Here is a 15,309-nt window from a genome sequence, read left to right as displayed (position 1 = left end):
CCCATTAAATCTTTTACCTAATCTAGTTGGGGAGGATACAGTGAGAAGAACCACAGTGACTATGGCATGCATCACTGATGTTATCTCCTCAAGAATTCGTTTGTGTCCAAAATAAACAAGTTTCTCCTCCCATGTGGCAAGCCCAATAGTATGGGTTCCCCTTTCTGCCCCTCTTGAAGATGGAGGCACAGCACTCTCCATGTTCTCTGTCAGCCAGTGAGTAGGTAAACAAGCCATTCTGGTTCCATTTCCTGAAAAGAAACGAAGGATCCCATTTGGGTCCTGTGTGTATCTAACCCATCATCACCTGAGAGCCTGTGCTTGTGGGTTTTCTTTATGTATATTAGTATCTTCTGGACACTCTCGCCACCAGTTAGCATCTGGCCAAGAAAAGAAGTGGCCCCACTCTTTCCCATTCTTCTCACTTCCGATAGATGCAATAGTCAAGAGCTGAACTGAGTCCATATTTCCAAGCTCAGTGTTTTATCTAACATAGATTCCCCTGATGTTAAATCAACTTTCCATTCAAATAATGAGCTAAAGCAGTTTCCAGCTGTAATATTTCTTCCTGTGTATCATGGCTAGTATTGCCATCATTCCTAAATGAATACATTATTATTATTGCCACCATTAGTAGTAGTTTGGGCTCTGGAGTCAGTCTATCCAGTTATAAATTTCTTCTCTACCCCTTAATAACTGTGAGTTTTAAGCAAAGTACTTAACCTCAACCTCTCTTGTCCTCCCATAGATAAAATAAAGACCTTAATTATATCTGCCTTAAGCAGTTATTGTGAGCATTAAATAAGATGATCCATGCAGTATTCTGTGATGTGCCTGGCATATAAGTGCTCAGTGAAAATAGCTGGTTTTGTCATAATTTTATTTTTTAGGAAATCAGAGCAGTGGCTGGAAGTATGACTTAGTAGGTAAAATACCTGCTGTGCAAGTGTGAGGAACAGATCTTGGACACATAGCACCCATATAAATGGCAGATAGGCGTGGTGGTAATTACATCACTTTTAAGGCAAAGAGAGGAGGTCCCTGGAGCAACCAGGCTCGTTAGACTAGACACATTGTTGGTCTCTCAGTTCAGTTGAGAGAATCACGCCCAGTGAAAAAGGTAGAAACTTCAAACATCAGCCTCATGCCTCCACACACATGTGCACACCCATGTACACAGCATGCAAACATGTATGCCTACACACAAATGCACATGCATGCAAACATCTATGCACACCACATATACACAAACACATGCAAAATGAAATAAGAAATCAGAACACTCTAAATGTTGGCAAGACTGAGAAATGAAAAGAAAGAGACAGGTGAGGGAAGAGCTAGGATTCATTAGATCTCCAGTGGGCAAACACTTTAGGAAGCCCTATGGTGGCTGACCCTATTGATAGGGCTATAGGTGAACTGGGCCGAGAGCATGAGCATGGGAGATCTGACCTGGCCCCTCATCTGCCATATGGTGATGTGGGCAGGGGAGAAATGCCCTACCCCTACCCCACCCTCACTACCTATGGCAGGTGAGAGTGATGACCCTGTGGTCATAAGAGTCGGAGAGTTGTCCCTGCCCCTCACCAGTTGCAGCACTCAGGAGAGTGGCCCTTGTGCCTTGCCTGAGCAACATAGTAGATCTGGCCCTGATGGTGCAGGTGTGGGAGACCCAACCCGAGGGAATGAAAACAGGGGAAGTGGCTTTGCCTCTTGCTCATCACTGCAAAGAGTGAACTAACCAGGGCAGTGCTGGAAAGCTCACCCTGGTGGTAAGGACTGGGTAGAAATGGTGGGCTGACCAGCCCTGCATCTATCCAAGCACAGAACCAGGGTTATGAGTTGGCCCATCCCAACATCTACCCCATCTATGATCTGTAGGAGCATGTGAAGGTTCTGTAGACCCAAAGCTGCAGGAACTCCATGACCCAGGGCAACAACAGGATATCCAAGAGGAGTCCCAGTGAGGGCCCAGCATCAACAATGTAGCAGAAACCAGAGGCCTTGAACCAGACCAATGACTCTCTGCGATGAACACTTGCAAATAAAGATATGTAGATATAAGGCTTTACTTCAAGACTCACTGAGTCACACTACAGCTTTCATGACATGATTTTTTTTCCTTTTTTCCTATGTTTTCTATTTTCTCTTAAATTTTATTTTGTTTTGGGAAGAATTGCAAGGGCAGAGGATGGATATGAAAGGACAGGGAAATGAATGGGATAGAGATGCATGATGTGAAAGACACAAAGAATAAATAAAAAGAAAGTTTAAGAAAATAACAGATAAAGGAAAAGCCCTGGTGGGCAGATATTTTACACAGTAGAGGCATTTATACTGTAGGAAATAAAAAGAAGTTGGCTATGGAGTAGATATCAGAGGATAAGATTTTCTCTTTTCTATTTTTAAGTAGAAGTAGAGGCTGTGTGGGCTGAATTGTGCTTCCTCAAAATTTGTGTCTGAAATTCTAACCCAAGGACATCAAGCTGTAGCTGTCATAGGAGAAGTGGTTGTATTAAAATGAAGTCATGCAGGTGATCCTGGGACAGTCTCACTGGCATCCTCGTAAAAAGAGAAGATTAGAACCCAAAGTAAAGAACACAGTAAGATGCAGGGAGAGATGGGCATGGACCTTGTGAGTAGAAGAGTCTCTGAAATGCCTTGGTCTCAGATTCTCACCCTCCAGAATGATGAAAAATACATTTCAGTTGTTTAAGTCACTCTGTGATAGCAGCCCACACAAAATAATATAGGTAATTGAGTAGTAGAGACTATTACCCAAAAACAAACAACAAAAAACTCAGCCGTCTGGAGGATATGATTCTTTCAGCTTACTTACACAAGTTCTCTGATTCATGAAGCAGAAATAGCTTTCTTCCATGCATCCATACCTGCCCAAGGCCAAATTGAGCAGGGTCTGCCCTCCCTTAGGAAGCCATTTGCTGCTGTGCTTCTCTCCTCTGTCACTCTGTCCAGCCAGTCACCACCGGCCTGAGTTTCTTTGGAGGAAAACTACATTGATTCACACTTCAAACTCAAGATTGATCATGAATCAGTGGCAGTGTCTTTCTCTGACATAGGGCATGATATAGGAAGAACACGTGGACTAAAGAAACCCTGGAATCTTCTACCCTGCCTCTTCCACTGTTAGCTACATGATCCAAAAGAACAATGGAACTCTTCTGTCTCATTTGACTTATCTGTGAAATGAGAATAATAATTAGGAAACTTTGCTGGATTGTTATAATTCATCAGGTTCATGTGAAAGTACTATTAAGGTTTTACTGTTTCCTGATAAGACCAAAAAGTCATTAACTCAGCAACTAGTTGTTTTTGTGTAAGGCATGCATCACATTTCAGGACTGCAGTAAACTCACCAAGATGGATGGCATGTATATCTTTGCCATCATGGAATTCATGTTTAAAGGAAGAGTTGGATGCTGGGGCGAGGAGTGTATTACAGAGATGCTTGTGGCACTTCGACAGCATTGAGCTCAGCCTCCTGCCCCCATTCAAGAGCCAAGAAAGTTTCTGCAAAACACATCTCTACATGATTAGTGAAGACCGGAAACCAGACGTTACCTCATTAAGGAGCTAACCTCAGACCTAGAAGAAAATTTCTCATCACCGGACAGGTGGCATAAATGAATTTATTTACATGGTGGCATGGAAACTGTTTGTTTCTTCTGGAAGAAAACCTTGAAAACTAGAACGTAAGAGGCAGCACTTCCCTGTCGGAGATCCTAGGAAATACAAAATGGAAGGAAGAGAAAGAAGACATTGATATACGATGCATTATTGGGTAGATCAGCTAGCTATCTATGTGGGCAATGGAAGCTGAGTCTTACAGTTCAAAGTTACATGACTGTAGGAGTGAAGGAGGAAGGTACAAAATACCACTTCCCATCAGTTGTTTGTGGAGACCTGGGATTTAGGGATATTAATTCTCTGCCTCTTCAAAGCTACCAGTCACATGAGCAGAGTGCCCTCTTGTGGCCAAAGGAAAAACTCACAAGACCCGCAAGTGTTGACAGTTGAGTAGAGTGAAACCATCTCAGGGAGGGTGCCTGTAGCAGTTGCTACAACAGGATTTGGAAGCAGAGAAGCAGACTCATAATACAACTCAATGAACGAGCACAAATATGCAGGGCTCTGAGTTCAATGCCAACACATAAGCAAAAAGTAGACATGCTTTAGTGTTTTACGAGTCCAAAGAATTGGGAACTTGTAGGCCTTATGTTAAAGAGATAGGCAATAGTGAGGCTATGAGTATGTGCCATGGTGTGGTGTTAGAAATTTACGTTGAGGGCAACTGTGAGCCACTGGAGGGCTTTAAGAATGGAGGAGTGGGGTTGGGGATTTAGCTCAGCGGTAGAGCGCTTGCCTAGCAAGTTCAAGGCCCTGGGTTCAGTCCTCAGCTCCAGAACAAAAAGAAGAAGAAAAGAATGGAGGAGTGTGGTAAGTATTCAATATCATACATATCCCTTTAAAGGGGTCACTCTAGGTGGCATATGGAGATTGCCTTTGAATAGAACAAGGCTGGAAGTCTGCAAGTAGGAAGCTTTTCTATTACTGGTCAAGCAAAGCACTGGAAAGAAGCTTACTTTTAAAAAAATAACAGCAACACTAAGATAAGTTCAAGAGGAGTGGGACCAAGAAAGAGTCCAAGATAACTGATATTTCCTCTGTAGATTTTGTAGCTCTGGTGTTTCTAATAGAAGAGAATGAAGGAACAGATGAAGTCTTAGCTATAAAGAGAAACACTCTAAGTATGTAGCATCATAGTTTAAAGAGTGTGAGAAGGTGGTGCACGCCTTTAATCCCAGCAATCGGGAGGCAGAGCGAGGAGGATCTCTGTGAGTTCGAGGCCAGCCTGGTCTACAGAGCGAGATCCAGGACAGGCACCAAAACTGCACAAAGAAACCCTGTGCAGGGTTTTGTTTGAAAAAACAAAAACAAACAAACAAACAAAAGAGTAAGAGAACAATCCAAGGTGATCAAGCCCCAAGAACTAATCTAGAAACATGAATTTGGAAACTTCTATGGAGAGGTTGAACATCAATGAGCCCTGTCAAGTGAGGCTGTCCAAGGTGAACAGACAAAGCGCTTAAAATAGATGGAAGGTTTTTTCCAAAATAAATCCTTAAAGGGGGCAGGCATAAGAAAATGAGGTATTTCATGGAAAGTCAAGAGACATGAGGTCCTGCGTGGCCAGTGTGCTGAGCTATGAGGATGCTCAGTGAGATGGGAACTGGCACATGTACACTGATTTTCCCAATTTGGATGACTTTCTCTCTATTTGTTTCATTCCAGCATGAGATGTGAATAGCAATAGACAGAGTAGAAAGACAGCTCAAGAAGGATGGAAGCCAGGATGAGGAGGGACTGGTTGACAGACACAAGTGTCTGCAAGATCATTTCCTCTTTAAAAAAGACAGCTAGTGGAGACCAGCATGGAGAAGGCGGGAGTAAGACAAAAGAGAGGGTTAACAGTGACAGCAGAGTTGCCAGAGTTGAAGGGAAAAGGATAAAATAATTACATACACACACACACACACACACACACACACACACACACACACACACACATCTATGTATGTATGTATGTATGTATGTATGTATGTATGTATGTATGTATACATGAGGGCTAAAACCAAGGAGAGTTACCACCCAGTCTCAGCTTTCTTGGTGAGGCAGCAGAAAGGTCATCTATGGAGAAGGACAATGTGGTAGGTTAAGTTAAGGAGAATCCTGAAACTCTGGACCAGTCATTGAGAAGAACAGAAGATTTAACCAAGGACAAAGGCATGACATTCAAAAGTGCTGGCTCAGCTGAGGTTGAAGACCACATGATTCTGTGATTATGATCCAAGGGATGGAACATTTATGTCCCTCTAAATCTTCTAAGGTATATTTTTCTGGGCATACCCTAGTAACTTACTTCCTACAACTAGAATACAACTTCTATTCCCCCTCACCTCCCAATAATACCACCTTACCAATCCATCAAGGGTTAATGTGTGAGGACAGAGCCCTCATGACCCAGGGTACCTCTCAATGACTAGAACCACCAGCCAGGGACCAAGGATTTAACAATACATCTGTTGGAAGATTCTTTGTGTCTAAACCATGACAACTGGAATAGTGTGCTTATTAAAGAGTTCCAAGAAAGCTGCCTTGCTCCTCCTGGCACGTATGGACACAGCTAGAAAGTGCCATCTTTGAACCAGAAAGTGGCTCCTCATTATACACTAAATCTTATGGATACTTACAAGCATCCAAAACACAAGAAATAAATTTGTGGTTTCTAATCAACCCAGACTGATGTATTTGGTTATTGCAGCTTGGGAATACTGAGACATACATTGCTAACATGTCATGCCTGAACTCTCATTTTTTTTTTTGTCTTGCCACTGGATTCCCGTCTGCCAGATCCTTATGTACAGGTAGTATCATTGCAGAACTTGAGCTCTGATGATTATTTCTACCTCCTCTCTGCCCCAGGAGCTATATTCGCAATCCTATGATGCTGTCGGGGTGATGTTTGCCTCCATCCCTGGATTTGCAGACTTTTACTCTCAGACAGAAATGAACAACCAGGGAGTGGAATGTCTGCGCTTGCTGAATGAGATCATTGCTGACTTTGACGAGGTAAATCTAAGTATCAGAACTCTAGGGTGTATGTCAAACACAAATATGTATTAGATTATTTTACTTTTGCAATCAATTTCCATCTGAATAAATGGATGTCTTGATGAATGTATAAAATATAGACTAGTTAAGTCAATCAACATATTCATCACCCACACATTAAGGTAAAAAACACTAAAAAAAAATGTAACCTCTTGAAGATGAAATACAATACATCACTTACTTTAATCATTGTCTTAGAGTTTCTATTGCTGTGAAGAGACACCATGACTATGGCAACACTATAAAAGAAAACACTTAATTGGGATGGCTGGCTTACAGTCCAGAGGTTCTGTCCATTATCACCATAGTAGGACATGATAACGTGCAGGCAGACATGGTACTGGAGAAATAGCTGAGAGTCTTACATCTTGCAGGCAACAGGAAGTGGTCTGAGTGTTACACTGAATGAAGCTTGAGCAAAGGAAACCTCAAAGCCCACTCCCATAGTGACACACTTCCTCACATACTTCAGCAAGGCCACATCTCCTAATAGTGCCACTCCCTTTGGGGGCCATTTTCTTCCAAACCACCACAGTCACCATAGTTTGCAGTGGGCTCCAGGACTTCTCCTTCTGTCTACCTGAAACATTCTACCCTGTAACAAATATCTCCATATCCCCACCTCGCTTTGGCTCCCTAATGCTATTATTAACAACCATTCTACTTGCTGCTTCTGAGTTTTACATATGATGATCCCATATGGATATGTGAAATTACAGAGTAGGGTCCACATAAATCAGACACAATCACTTCTTGCCTCTCATGGCTTTACCATGTAGACTATAAGTCACTTTCATAGAAGGAGGCATGGCTAGTGCATTGGTTAGCAGTTATGGTTAGGGCCTTGTAAGATGTGAGGGGAAACTCCATGGTGACTGCATGTCTTCTAAAGTAGGCTACACATTCATCACAGAAACCTTCTCTTGTTCCCTGCTGGGACCTACTACATTTAGAGACACTGTCTCAGGCTGGGAGAACAAACAACCTAACACATGCAAAGCTCTGGGTTCCCCACAACCATAAAGAGAGTGATAGGAAAAGGCATTGGACATTGTTTATGTGAAAGAATAATCTTTAGTTTATAGTTCTGGAGGATGGAAGTCCAGGGTCAGGCAGCCTCATGTTTTGAGGACTCCTACTATCTTGTAACTTGGCTCTTAGCTAAGTAGTTCTAGAGAAAAGATAGAAGGACAACATCTGACCAGTCACAGACAGGAGGAAGCCAGGAAAATTTAGTTGTATGGAGGTAGAGGGGGTTGGGCAATTGAAGACTCCCCCAAGACCTTCAAGCTAAACTACTCACAACTGAATGACAGCTAAAAGATAGACATGTTTAGTTTGTGTCTTTGAGAAAACATCAGACATCCGAGTATGCAGACCTTCATACCTGACTCACATCTATTCCATCTATCACATCTGCCTATGCATGTCCAGCACTTGAGACTCTATGAATTTTATAGTCTTAAAGGGAGGCAAACAGCTGGAGAACTAAAGGCTGATAATATCAATGTCCTGGCAGAACTGTGTTCCCTCTATAGCAGTGGTTTTCAACCTGTGGGTTATGGCCCCTTTGGGTCTCATATCAGATATCCTGCATATCAAATATTTATATTATGATTCATAACAGTATCAAAATTACAGTTATAAAAATAGCAATGAGAATAATTTTATGATTGAGGATCACCACACCATGAGAAACTGTATTAAAGGATTGCAGCATTAGGAAGGTTGAGAACCACTGCTCTAAAGGCTCCAGGAAAGAATCTATTCCTTGGCTTTCTTTTAACTTTCAGAGGCATATGAGTTCCTTGGCTGATGGCTTCTTCCCATCTATAAAACTATCAATCACATAAATCTGACTTTTGCTTCCACTCCAATATCCCCATCTCTAGTTCTGTCTTTTACTTTTAAGGGCACTTATCATGTGGCATATCCCCAGGTTAGTTTCCATCCCAAGATCCTAATCCTAATCTCACCTTCAAAGTCCCTTTGGCCATGGAAGATAACATATGTGGATTCCAGGGATTGGAAACTTGGCATAGTTGGGGCCTGACCCAGGAGCATGGTTCTGCTTATTTAAGTTACTAAAGACCAAAGTATCCCTTCCTTAACACTGGTATGAAAATTCCATGTAATATTGTTGGAAACTTAAAGGCTTTCATTCAATCATCCATTCATTCAGCACCACTGTGCTCAAGGTTCTGTCTCGGTTCTGAGTGGTGAACAGAATTGGCAATGACACCTGCCGCCAAAGTCATCTATCCCAAGAAAAATGACAGTCAGTAAACAAAGTCAGGACTACATCTAAGGAAAGGAGGTGATACAGGACAGCAAACTAACAAGGTCTGTGTGAAAATGGAAGCTGTGTTCCATTTAAATGCAGTCATTGAGGCAATGTAAAGAAGAGAAGTGTCAGGCAAGATGAGAAAGAAGAATGGGAGTGGCCATGCCATTGTCTGAAGGAAGAGTAGCCCCAGAGGTGTTAGAAAACACAGGCACCCTAATACAGAAGCAGGCCTGTCTTGTTCAAAAGTAAGCAAAGAGGCCAAGGGCTGGAGCAGACTATAGAATCAATAAGGACTGGGTGTTGGGTGGGGTTTAGTGGTCATGGCAAGTTTTGCTGGGCTTTGTGAATACTGACTTTGATCCTGAGTAGAACTAAAAGCCATTGAAGAGTTCTGCACTAAACAGGGGTATGTTCTGACTCATTCATAAATGATACCACCTGGCCACTATGCTGGGCAAGAGGCGGCAAGGACAAGAGTGGATAAAGCTGAATACTAACAGTGTTTTAGACCAGTAGTTTACAGTAGGGAAAAAGTGGGAGTGGTAACATTCTAAGTACATGTTGGACATAATTTCCAAAACATGTGTTGACTGGTTGGGGAATGTTTTTTATTTCTTATTTAAGCTTATCAAATACCCTGGGTTATTCCAGGATTCACTGAAACAGTTAAGAGCATTTAGACACATCCATCTGACACTTAGCAAGTCCTTATAAATGTGGATCGACTGATTGAATGCATGACCCTTGGAGAGAAAAGACGCTACATCAAGATGTTCAACCATTTTAGTTAGATCTTTCTCCATAGTGAATGGAGGAGGCACATTTTCAGTAGCCCCAGGCTACTAGAGACCCATATAGCAGCTGTGTAAACACAAGAACTAATGTCATGACCTGAATCCTTTGCAGCTGCTCGGGGAAGACCGGTTTCAAGACATAGAGAAGATTAAAACCATTGGTAGCACGTACATGGCTGTCTCAGGACTGTCACCAGAGAAACAGGTAAGGTCTCCTTGGACTCGGCCACACCTGTGCATGTGTCTGACTGTTGTCATGTGCTGAGGATGGAATGGAAAACAGTGGGAAGGAAATCTAAACTGGACCCTCATGGTTGCAGGATGTACATTCACTCTTGACAAAGGAGGTTTCCTGGATGAGGTGCTGTTATTCTATTAAAATATTCCAGGCTTGATTCTGAATCTCTCTGTTCACTTGAACAAAAATCTGTGCCAAGGAATACCTTGACTCTGATAGAGCTGTGGGTATTACAAAAATCCTTAATACTCATCCATTTCCTTATTCTTGCTTTCATTTGATCCTTCAAAAGATGTTATGGCATGGTGGTGGTGGTGGTGGTGGTGGTGGTGGTGGTGGTGGTGGTGGTGATAATAGCATTAGCTTTGTAAAATATTTGACTATGTGCTAGGCACCAATATTAATGGGGATACTAATTTCTACCTTCCAGGGCTAATGGGTGAGTAATCTGAGATAATTTTCATGTTCCCCATATGAAGCCATAACCTGGCAAATGTTATATGAGTTTGAGTCAAAGTCACCGAGAAGATGGAATCCTCATTAAGTCATTGTTGTATTTATCCTTCTTCTACACATTTTTATTAAAGGAAGATACACTAAGCATAGCTATGTGAGATGAAACCCATGCTGGTATTACAAGTGTGGCCCTCAATAGCAGGAGTTGGAAGACAAGTACCTCAGGCCACATCTAACCAACCACCCATGTTTGTAAATAAAGTTTCATTGTACACAGCATTCCCATTTATTTCCATTTTATCTTTTGTCCCTTTACAACCAAAATGACGACATTGAATAGTTACAACAAGGACAGTATGGCCTGCAAGACTAGAAATATCTGATGCTTGGCCTTTGATTGAACTACCAACTTCTGTAGGGTCCCAAATTCTCTCTCACACAAATCTCATTCAAATGTGAAGAGGTGGACAGGGCCATCAAGCTTCACCTCACTTTACAGATTTGGAAACTGAGGTAAAGAGGCTCACTCTGCACTTCTCTCAGGGAGTTCACAAATATGCATGGGAACATCCCTTAATCAGATGCTGTGAGCATTTCAGAGGAAACAGACACAGCTTCTGGACTGGAAAACCTACATGTACAAGGATAGGAAAACATAAAGACGGGCATTGATACAAATACATGCACACCAGTGAGCATACTCCAGAATCCGTAATGAGGCAACCTTCCTAGACACTGGTAGATGTGAAGGAAAGATATGATGGCATCCACAGACTATAGTGTTAATTGAATCTCCTGTGATCTCGTGCCTCTGGGATACTGATGGCTTGAGTGTGTAGGGGCTTCACTTGCATGGCTATTTCCGCCTAAGAAATGTGTACTTGGGGTTAGACTGCAAACCTCTGCTGAAGACATCAAATGTTTGTAACCCTGAAAGAACCCTTCTCTTGTTTTCTCCAGCAATGTGAAGATAAGTGGGGGCATTTGTGTGCCCTGGCTGACTTCTCTCTTGCCCTGACCGAAAGCATACAGGAGATCAACAAGCATTCATTCAACAACTTTGAACTCCGAATTGGTGAGTTGCAGCTAGAAGTGGAGGACTCATTGAGCCAAGTGTCTTTGTTCCATCAGTCCCTCCCATTTCCTGGGCATCAAGCCAGGAAAGCTTTTTCTTGCAAAATGCATGAGGTTCTGTATGACCCTGACAAGGACAGGCACAGAGTCAACTCGGGCCCTTCTGGGCTTCCTCGTCCAAGATGCTGGCAGCAAGGCAGGATCCTGACCCAGGCAGAAATGCAAAGTAAACACTAGGCTGGCCTCTCCTCCAACATATCTGTCTAGTACCCTCACCATCTGTGCAAAGGCATGCTTAGAAAGGCAGCTAATGACCCAAGAATCACGTAATTGACTTTTTCATGTTGCTCAAAGCTGGTAGTCAATGTATTGCTCTCTGCTTATCTTCTGGATAACACCTCAGACAACAGCAGGATTCTACGTCTGAGGCTATCACATACAATGTTGAGGCAGAAATGGGCAAAAAGAACAGTTTCTCAGCCATACAGTCTCCTTCCATAGCAGGAAAGACACTCCTTGTGCAAAGTGGCCACACAGTAATCATTGCAACTGACTGATAATCCTCCATGTTTTCATAATTTGTGCATCCCTCCTTCATCTCCCCTGGGCTTTCAGGAGCCTCCAGAGGTCCAGCCTGAAAGCCCCAAGCTCTAGCTCACATTTGCATTTTGTAGATGAAGAAACTGGATCCCCAAACAGAGGAGTCACTAACCTAACATCACATCACACAGCCAAATAGCCGTGCCAACAGCAGCTTCAAGGACCCTGACTCTGAGATTAATTGACATTCTGGCTACCAAGAAGAGGTTTAAGACAACTTGTGCTGCAGTCCTCCTGCTGTAAACATCCTGTGACTGACAGGCCATTTTATTCCATTAGACTCTCCCTTAACAGCTTGCAAGAAAAGAACAGGGGTTAAAGAAATATCAATATCTGTTCCTCAGCTCAGAGGAATGCCACATGCTTTTGTTCTTTGAAGCAAGGGTTTATATTTATGGTTTTGATCTATGGATGGGATGTTGAAGGCTCGATCCCACATTTCTCATCAATCTCCTGTCCTTCCTGAAATCACTGACTTCACAACTGAACCAAAAGTCAAAAAAGAATATTAGCCCTGAAAAGAGAGATGGTCTAAGTAAATTCCAAAGATATTGGTAAGATCAGGGATGTCGCTTGATGTGATATATTAAACTGCTGCTGTTGTTTCATTGATCTCCAGAGTGAGAAACTTTAAATCCCCACTGGATCGAGCATCTCAGTCTGTGTTTCATGTCCGTTATAACCAACTCTGTGACTTGAAGCAAGACACTGAGACTTTCTTAACCTCACGTGCTGATCACCTCCACTGCCTGTGACCTCATAGAAATCATATGAAAGTCAAATGACACAATGTCTTTCAAGGTTTTAAAGAACTAATCATCATTGTGATTCCTATGTATTCTACAACCTCTGTGTGTGTGTGTGTGTGTGTGTGTGTTGTGTATAGTATGTAATGTCTATATGTATATATAAATGTGTTGGGTATAATGTACAGTATATAGTGTCTGTGTAGGTAGTATATTGGATAGTGTATAGTGTGTGTGCAGTGTAGTGTACTAGATAGTGTGTAGTGTGTGTATATATAATGTAGTATATATGTGTATATGTATAGTATAATGTATGGTATGTAGTGTGAATGTATAGCATGGTATATAGTGTGTAATATATGTGCATATATGGAGTATAGTATGTAGTGTCTGTGTGCACATGTGTTCCATTCTTGCTTCTGCCTAGAATGATCTTACCCAGTTCTCTTTAAGGCTAGTTCTATTCCTTTCCTCAGGTCCCTGGTCAGAAGGTCTTTCCTAACTGCTCTACTCAACAACATAATGTCTCTGGTCTCCTATTTCTATACACTGATTGTTTTAGTTTTCATTATCTGCTAATATTATATTACCTGCTTTTAAAGTTATTTTCTGCCTCTCCAGTAGGAGACAAGCCTATGTCTTCTTGCCTCCCCTACTCTACCAGTATCTCACATATCAGATGCCTAGTCAATGTTTATAGAATTATGAAATTCTTTCTTAGAAGAAACAGATGTGCACAGTACACATTTAGTGAAATGTTGTCATTGCTACAAGAGTCATCTAGATTTCCTGAAGGAGTAAGCATTGAGACTATCATTAAAAGCATTTCCAAATGAAGAACAGTATTGGAGCAGGTCACAAAGAGTTCAAACAAAACAAGACTATAGCACCAAGGTGAATATGGTTACCAGGTGAGGGAATTAGCAGTTCAATTTGGCGTGGTAGAGAGGGAGGAATTGGGGACAGTGAATTAGGCTGGCAAGCCAGGCAAAAGCTAGGAAGCTATGAATTACAATCCTAAAGAGTGTTGGCTTTATCCTTAGGAACAAAGAAGTGCTGGCAGATGTTTAAATGTGTTCTCACTGGATAGTTGTACAGATCAGAAAGCCCTTTCCCTTCATGTAGCAATGGGGAAAGGACAACGGGGTACACATGAGACATTGCCATGCACTAAGAGAATAGTGATGGAGATCTAAATGGAAACAGAGAAGGAAATGGTCTGCCCAAGCTCTCAGAGTACTGTGCAAGCAACAAAAGATCCCAGGGCCCTGAGTCCTGGACAGCACTTTGACCATTCCACATCCAAGATAAGTCTATGTGTGTGCGGAAATGAGGATTCTCTTATGTTGATCACTCTCTGGCAGTGGCTTTGCTCATATTACTTCATATAAACTTCATTTTGTATTCCAATTCATAGATGGGTAAAGTGAAGTCCAAATAAGTTAAATAACTGATCCAGGTGACTCATCTAGTTTGAGGTAGGACCTGGACTATGCTGATCCAGAGATGACACTCATGCCTATCACTTCCCTGGCATGTCCAGATGCCTAACTGCATTTCCTCTACCTTACTTCTTGCTCTTTTGGGTTCTTTTGTAGGCATCAGCCATGGCTCAGTGGTAGCAGGTGTAATTGGCGCTAAGAAACCACAGTATGACATTTGGGGTAAAACTGTGAACTTGGCAAGTCGAATGGACAGCACGGGGGTGAGTGGCCGGATCCAAGTTCCAGAGGAGACCTATCTTATCCTGAAGGACCAGGGCTTTGCCTTTGACTACCGAGGAGAGATCTATGTGAAGGGCATCAGTGAGCAAGAAGGAAAAATCAAAACGTACTTTCTCCTGGGAAGAGTCCAACCCAACCCATTCATCTTGCCACCAAGAAGACTGCCTGGGCAATACTCCCTGGCTGCAGTTGTCCTTGGCCTTGTTCAGTCTCTCAACAGGCAAAGGCAGAAGCAACTCCTCAATGAGAACAGCAACTCGGGCATTATCAAGGGCCATTACAACCGGCGGACTTTATTAACACCCAGTGGGCCGGAGCCTGGAACACAAGCTGAAGGCACCGACAAATCCGATTTGCCATAAAAGCATTTTCCTTGTGTTTCTTTCTCTTTTTTTGTATTTCTTTTATATATAAAATAAATATACTAATAAAAAGGTTTAATTTTTTTTAGAACAAGGATGGTTTCATTGGTCTTTGAATATACCAGATCAAGGACACAATTTGAGGTTCTCCTCATTCACCACCCTTTTCTGGAACATGTCTTATATGCTAGAGGCCAAAGTTCTTCTCATCTAAATTAGAAACGGGGGTTTGTAAATGGAGCCTTGATATTATCAGGTGCCTAATAACAACTCACATTTTTTTGAAATCTAATCATATGCCAGGCAAAGTATTATGTTACATACTGACCCAAGAA

At 42.2% G+C, this 15,309-nt stretch overlaps 1 protein-coding gene across 3 annotated transcripts in view; it reads left to right on the top strand.

Moving 5' to 3' along the window:
* Adcy8 (adenylate cyclase 8) overlaps window positions 1-15,068 on the top strand; it is a 227,500-nt gene extending 212,432 nt beyond the window's left edge. For all 3 annotated transcript variants that reach the window (XM_036209023.1, XM_036209022.1, XM_036209021.1), the window contains 4 exons: window positions 6,505-6,651; window positions 9,887-9,979; window positions 11,429-11,543; window positions 14,487-15,068. In XM_036209023.1, the coding sequence (XP_036064916.1) occupies window positions 6,505-6,651; window positions 9,887-9,979; window positions 11,429-11,543; window positions 14,487-14,974 (843 nt within the window). In that variant the 3' untranslated portion in view covers window positions 14,975-15,068. The remainder of the gene's footprint in view (window positions 1-6,504; window positions 6,652-9,886; window positions 9,980-11,428; window positions 11,544-14,486) is intronic.
* The last annotated feature ends 241 nt before the right edge of the window (window positions 15,069-15,309 follow it).

Source organism: Onychomys torridus, chromosome 16 (genome assembly GCF_903995425.1).
Source record: "Onychomys torridus chromosome 16, mOncTor1.1, whole genome shotgun sequence".
NCBI lineage: Eukaryota > Metazoa > Chordata > Mammalia > Rodentia > Cricetidae > Onychomys > Onychomys torridus.
The sequence above is the reverse complement of the archived record's forward strand: the minus strand, read 5'-3'. Positions and strand labels throughout refer to the sequence as shown.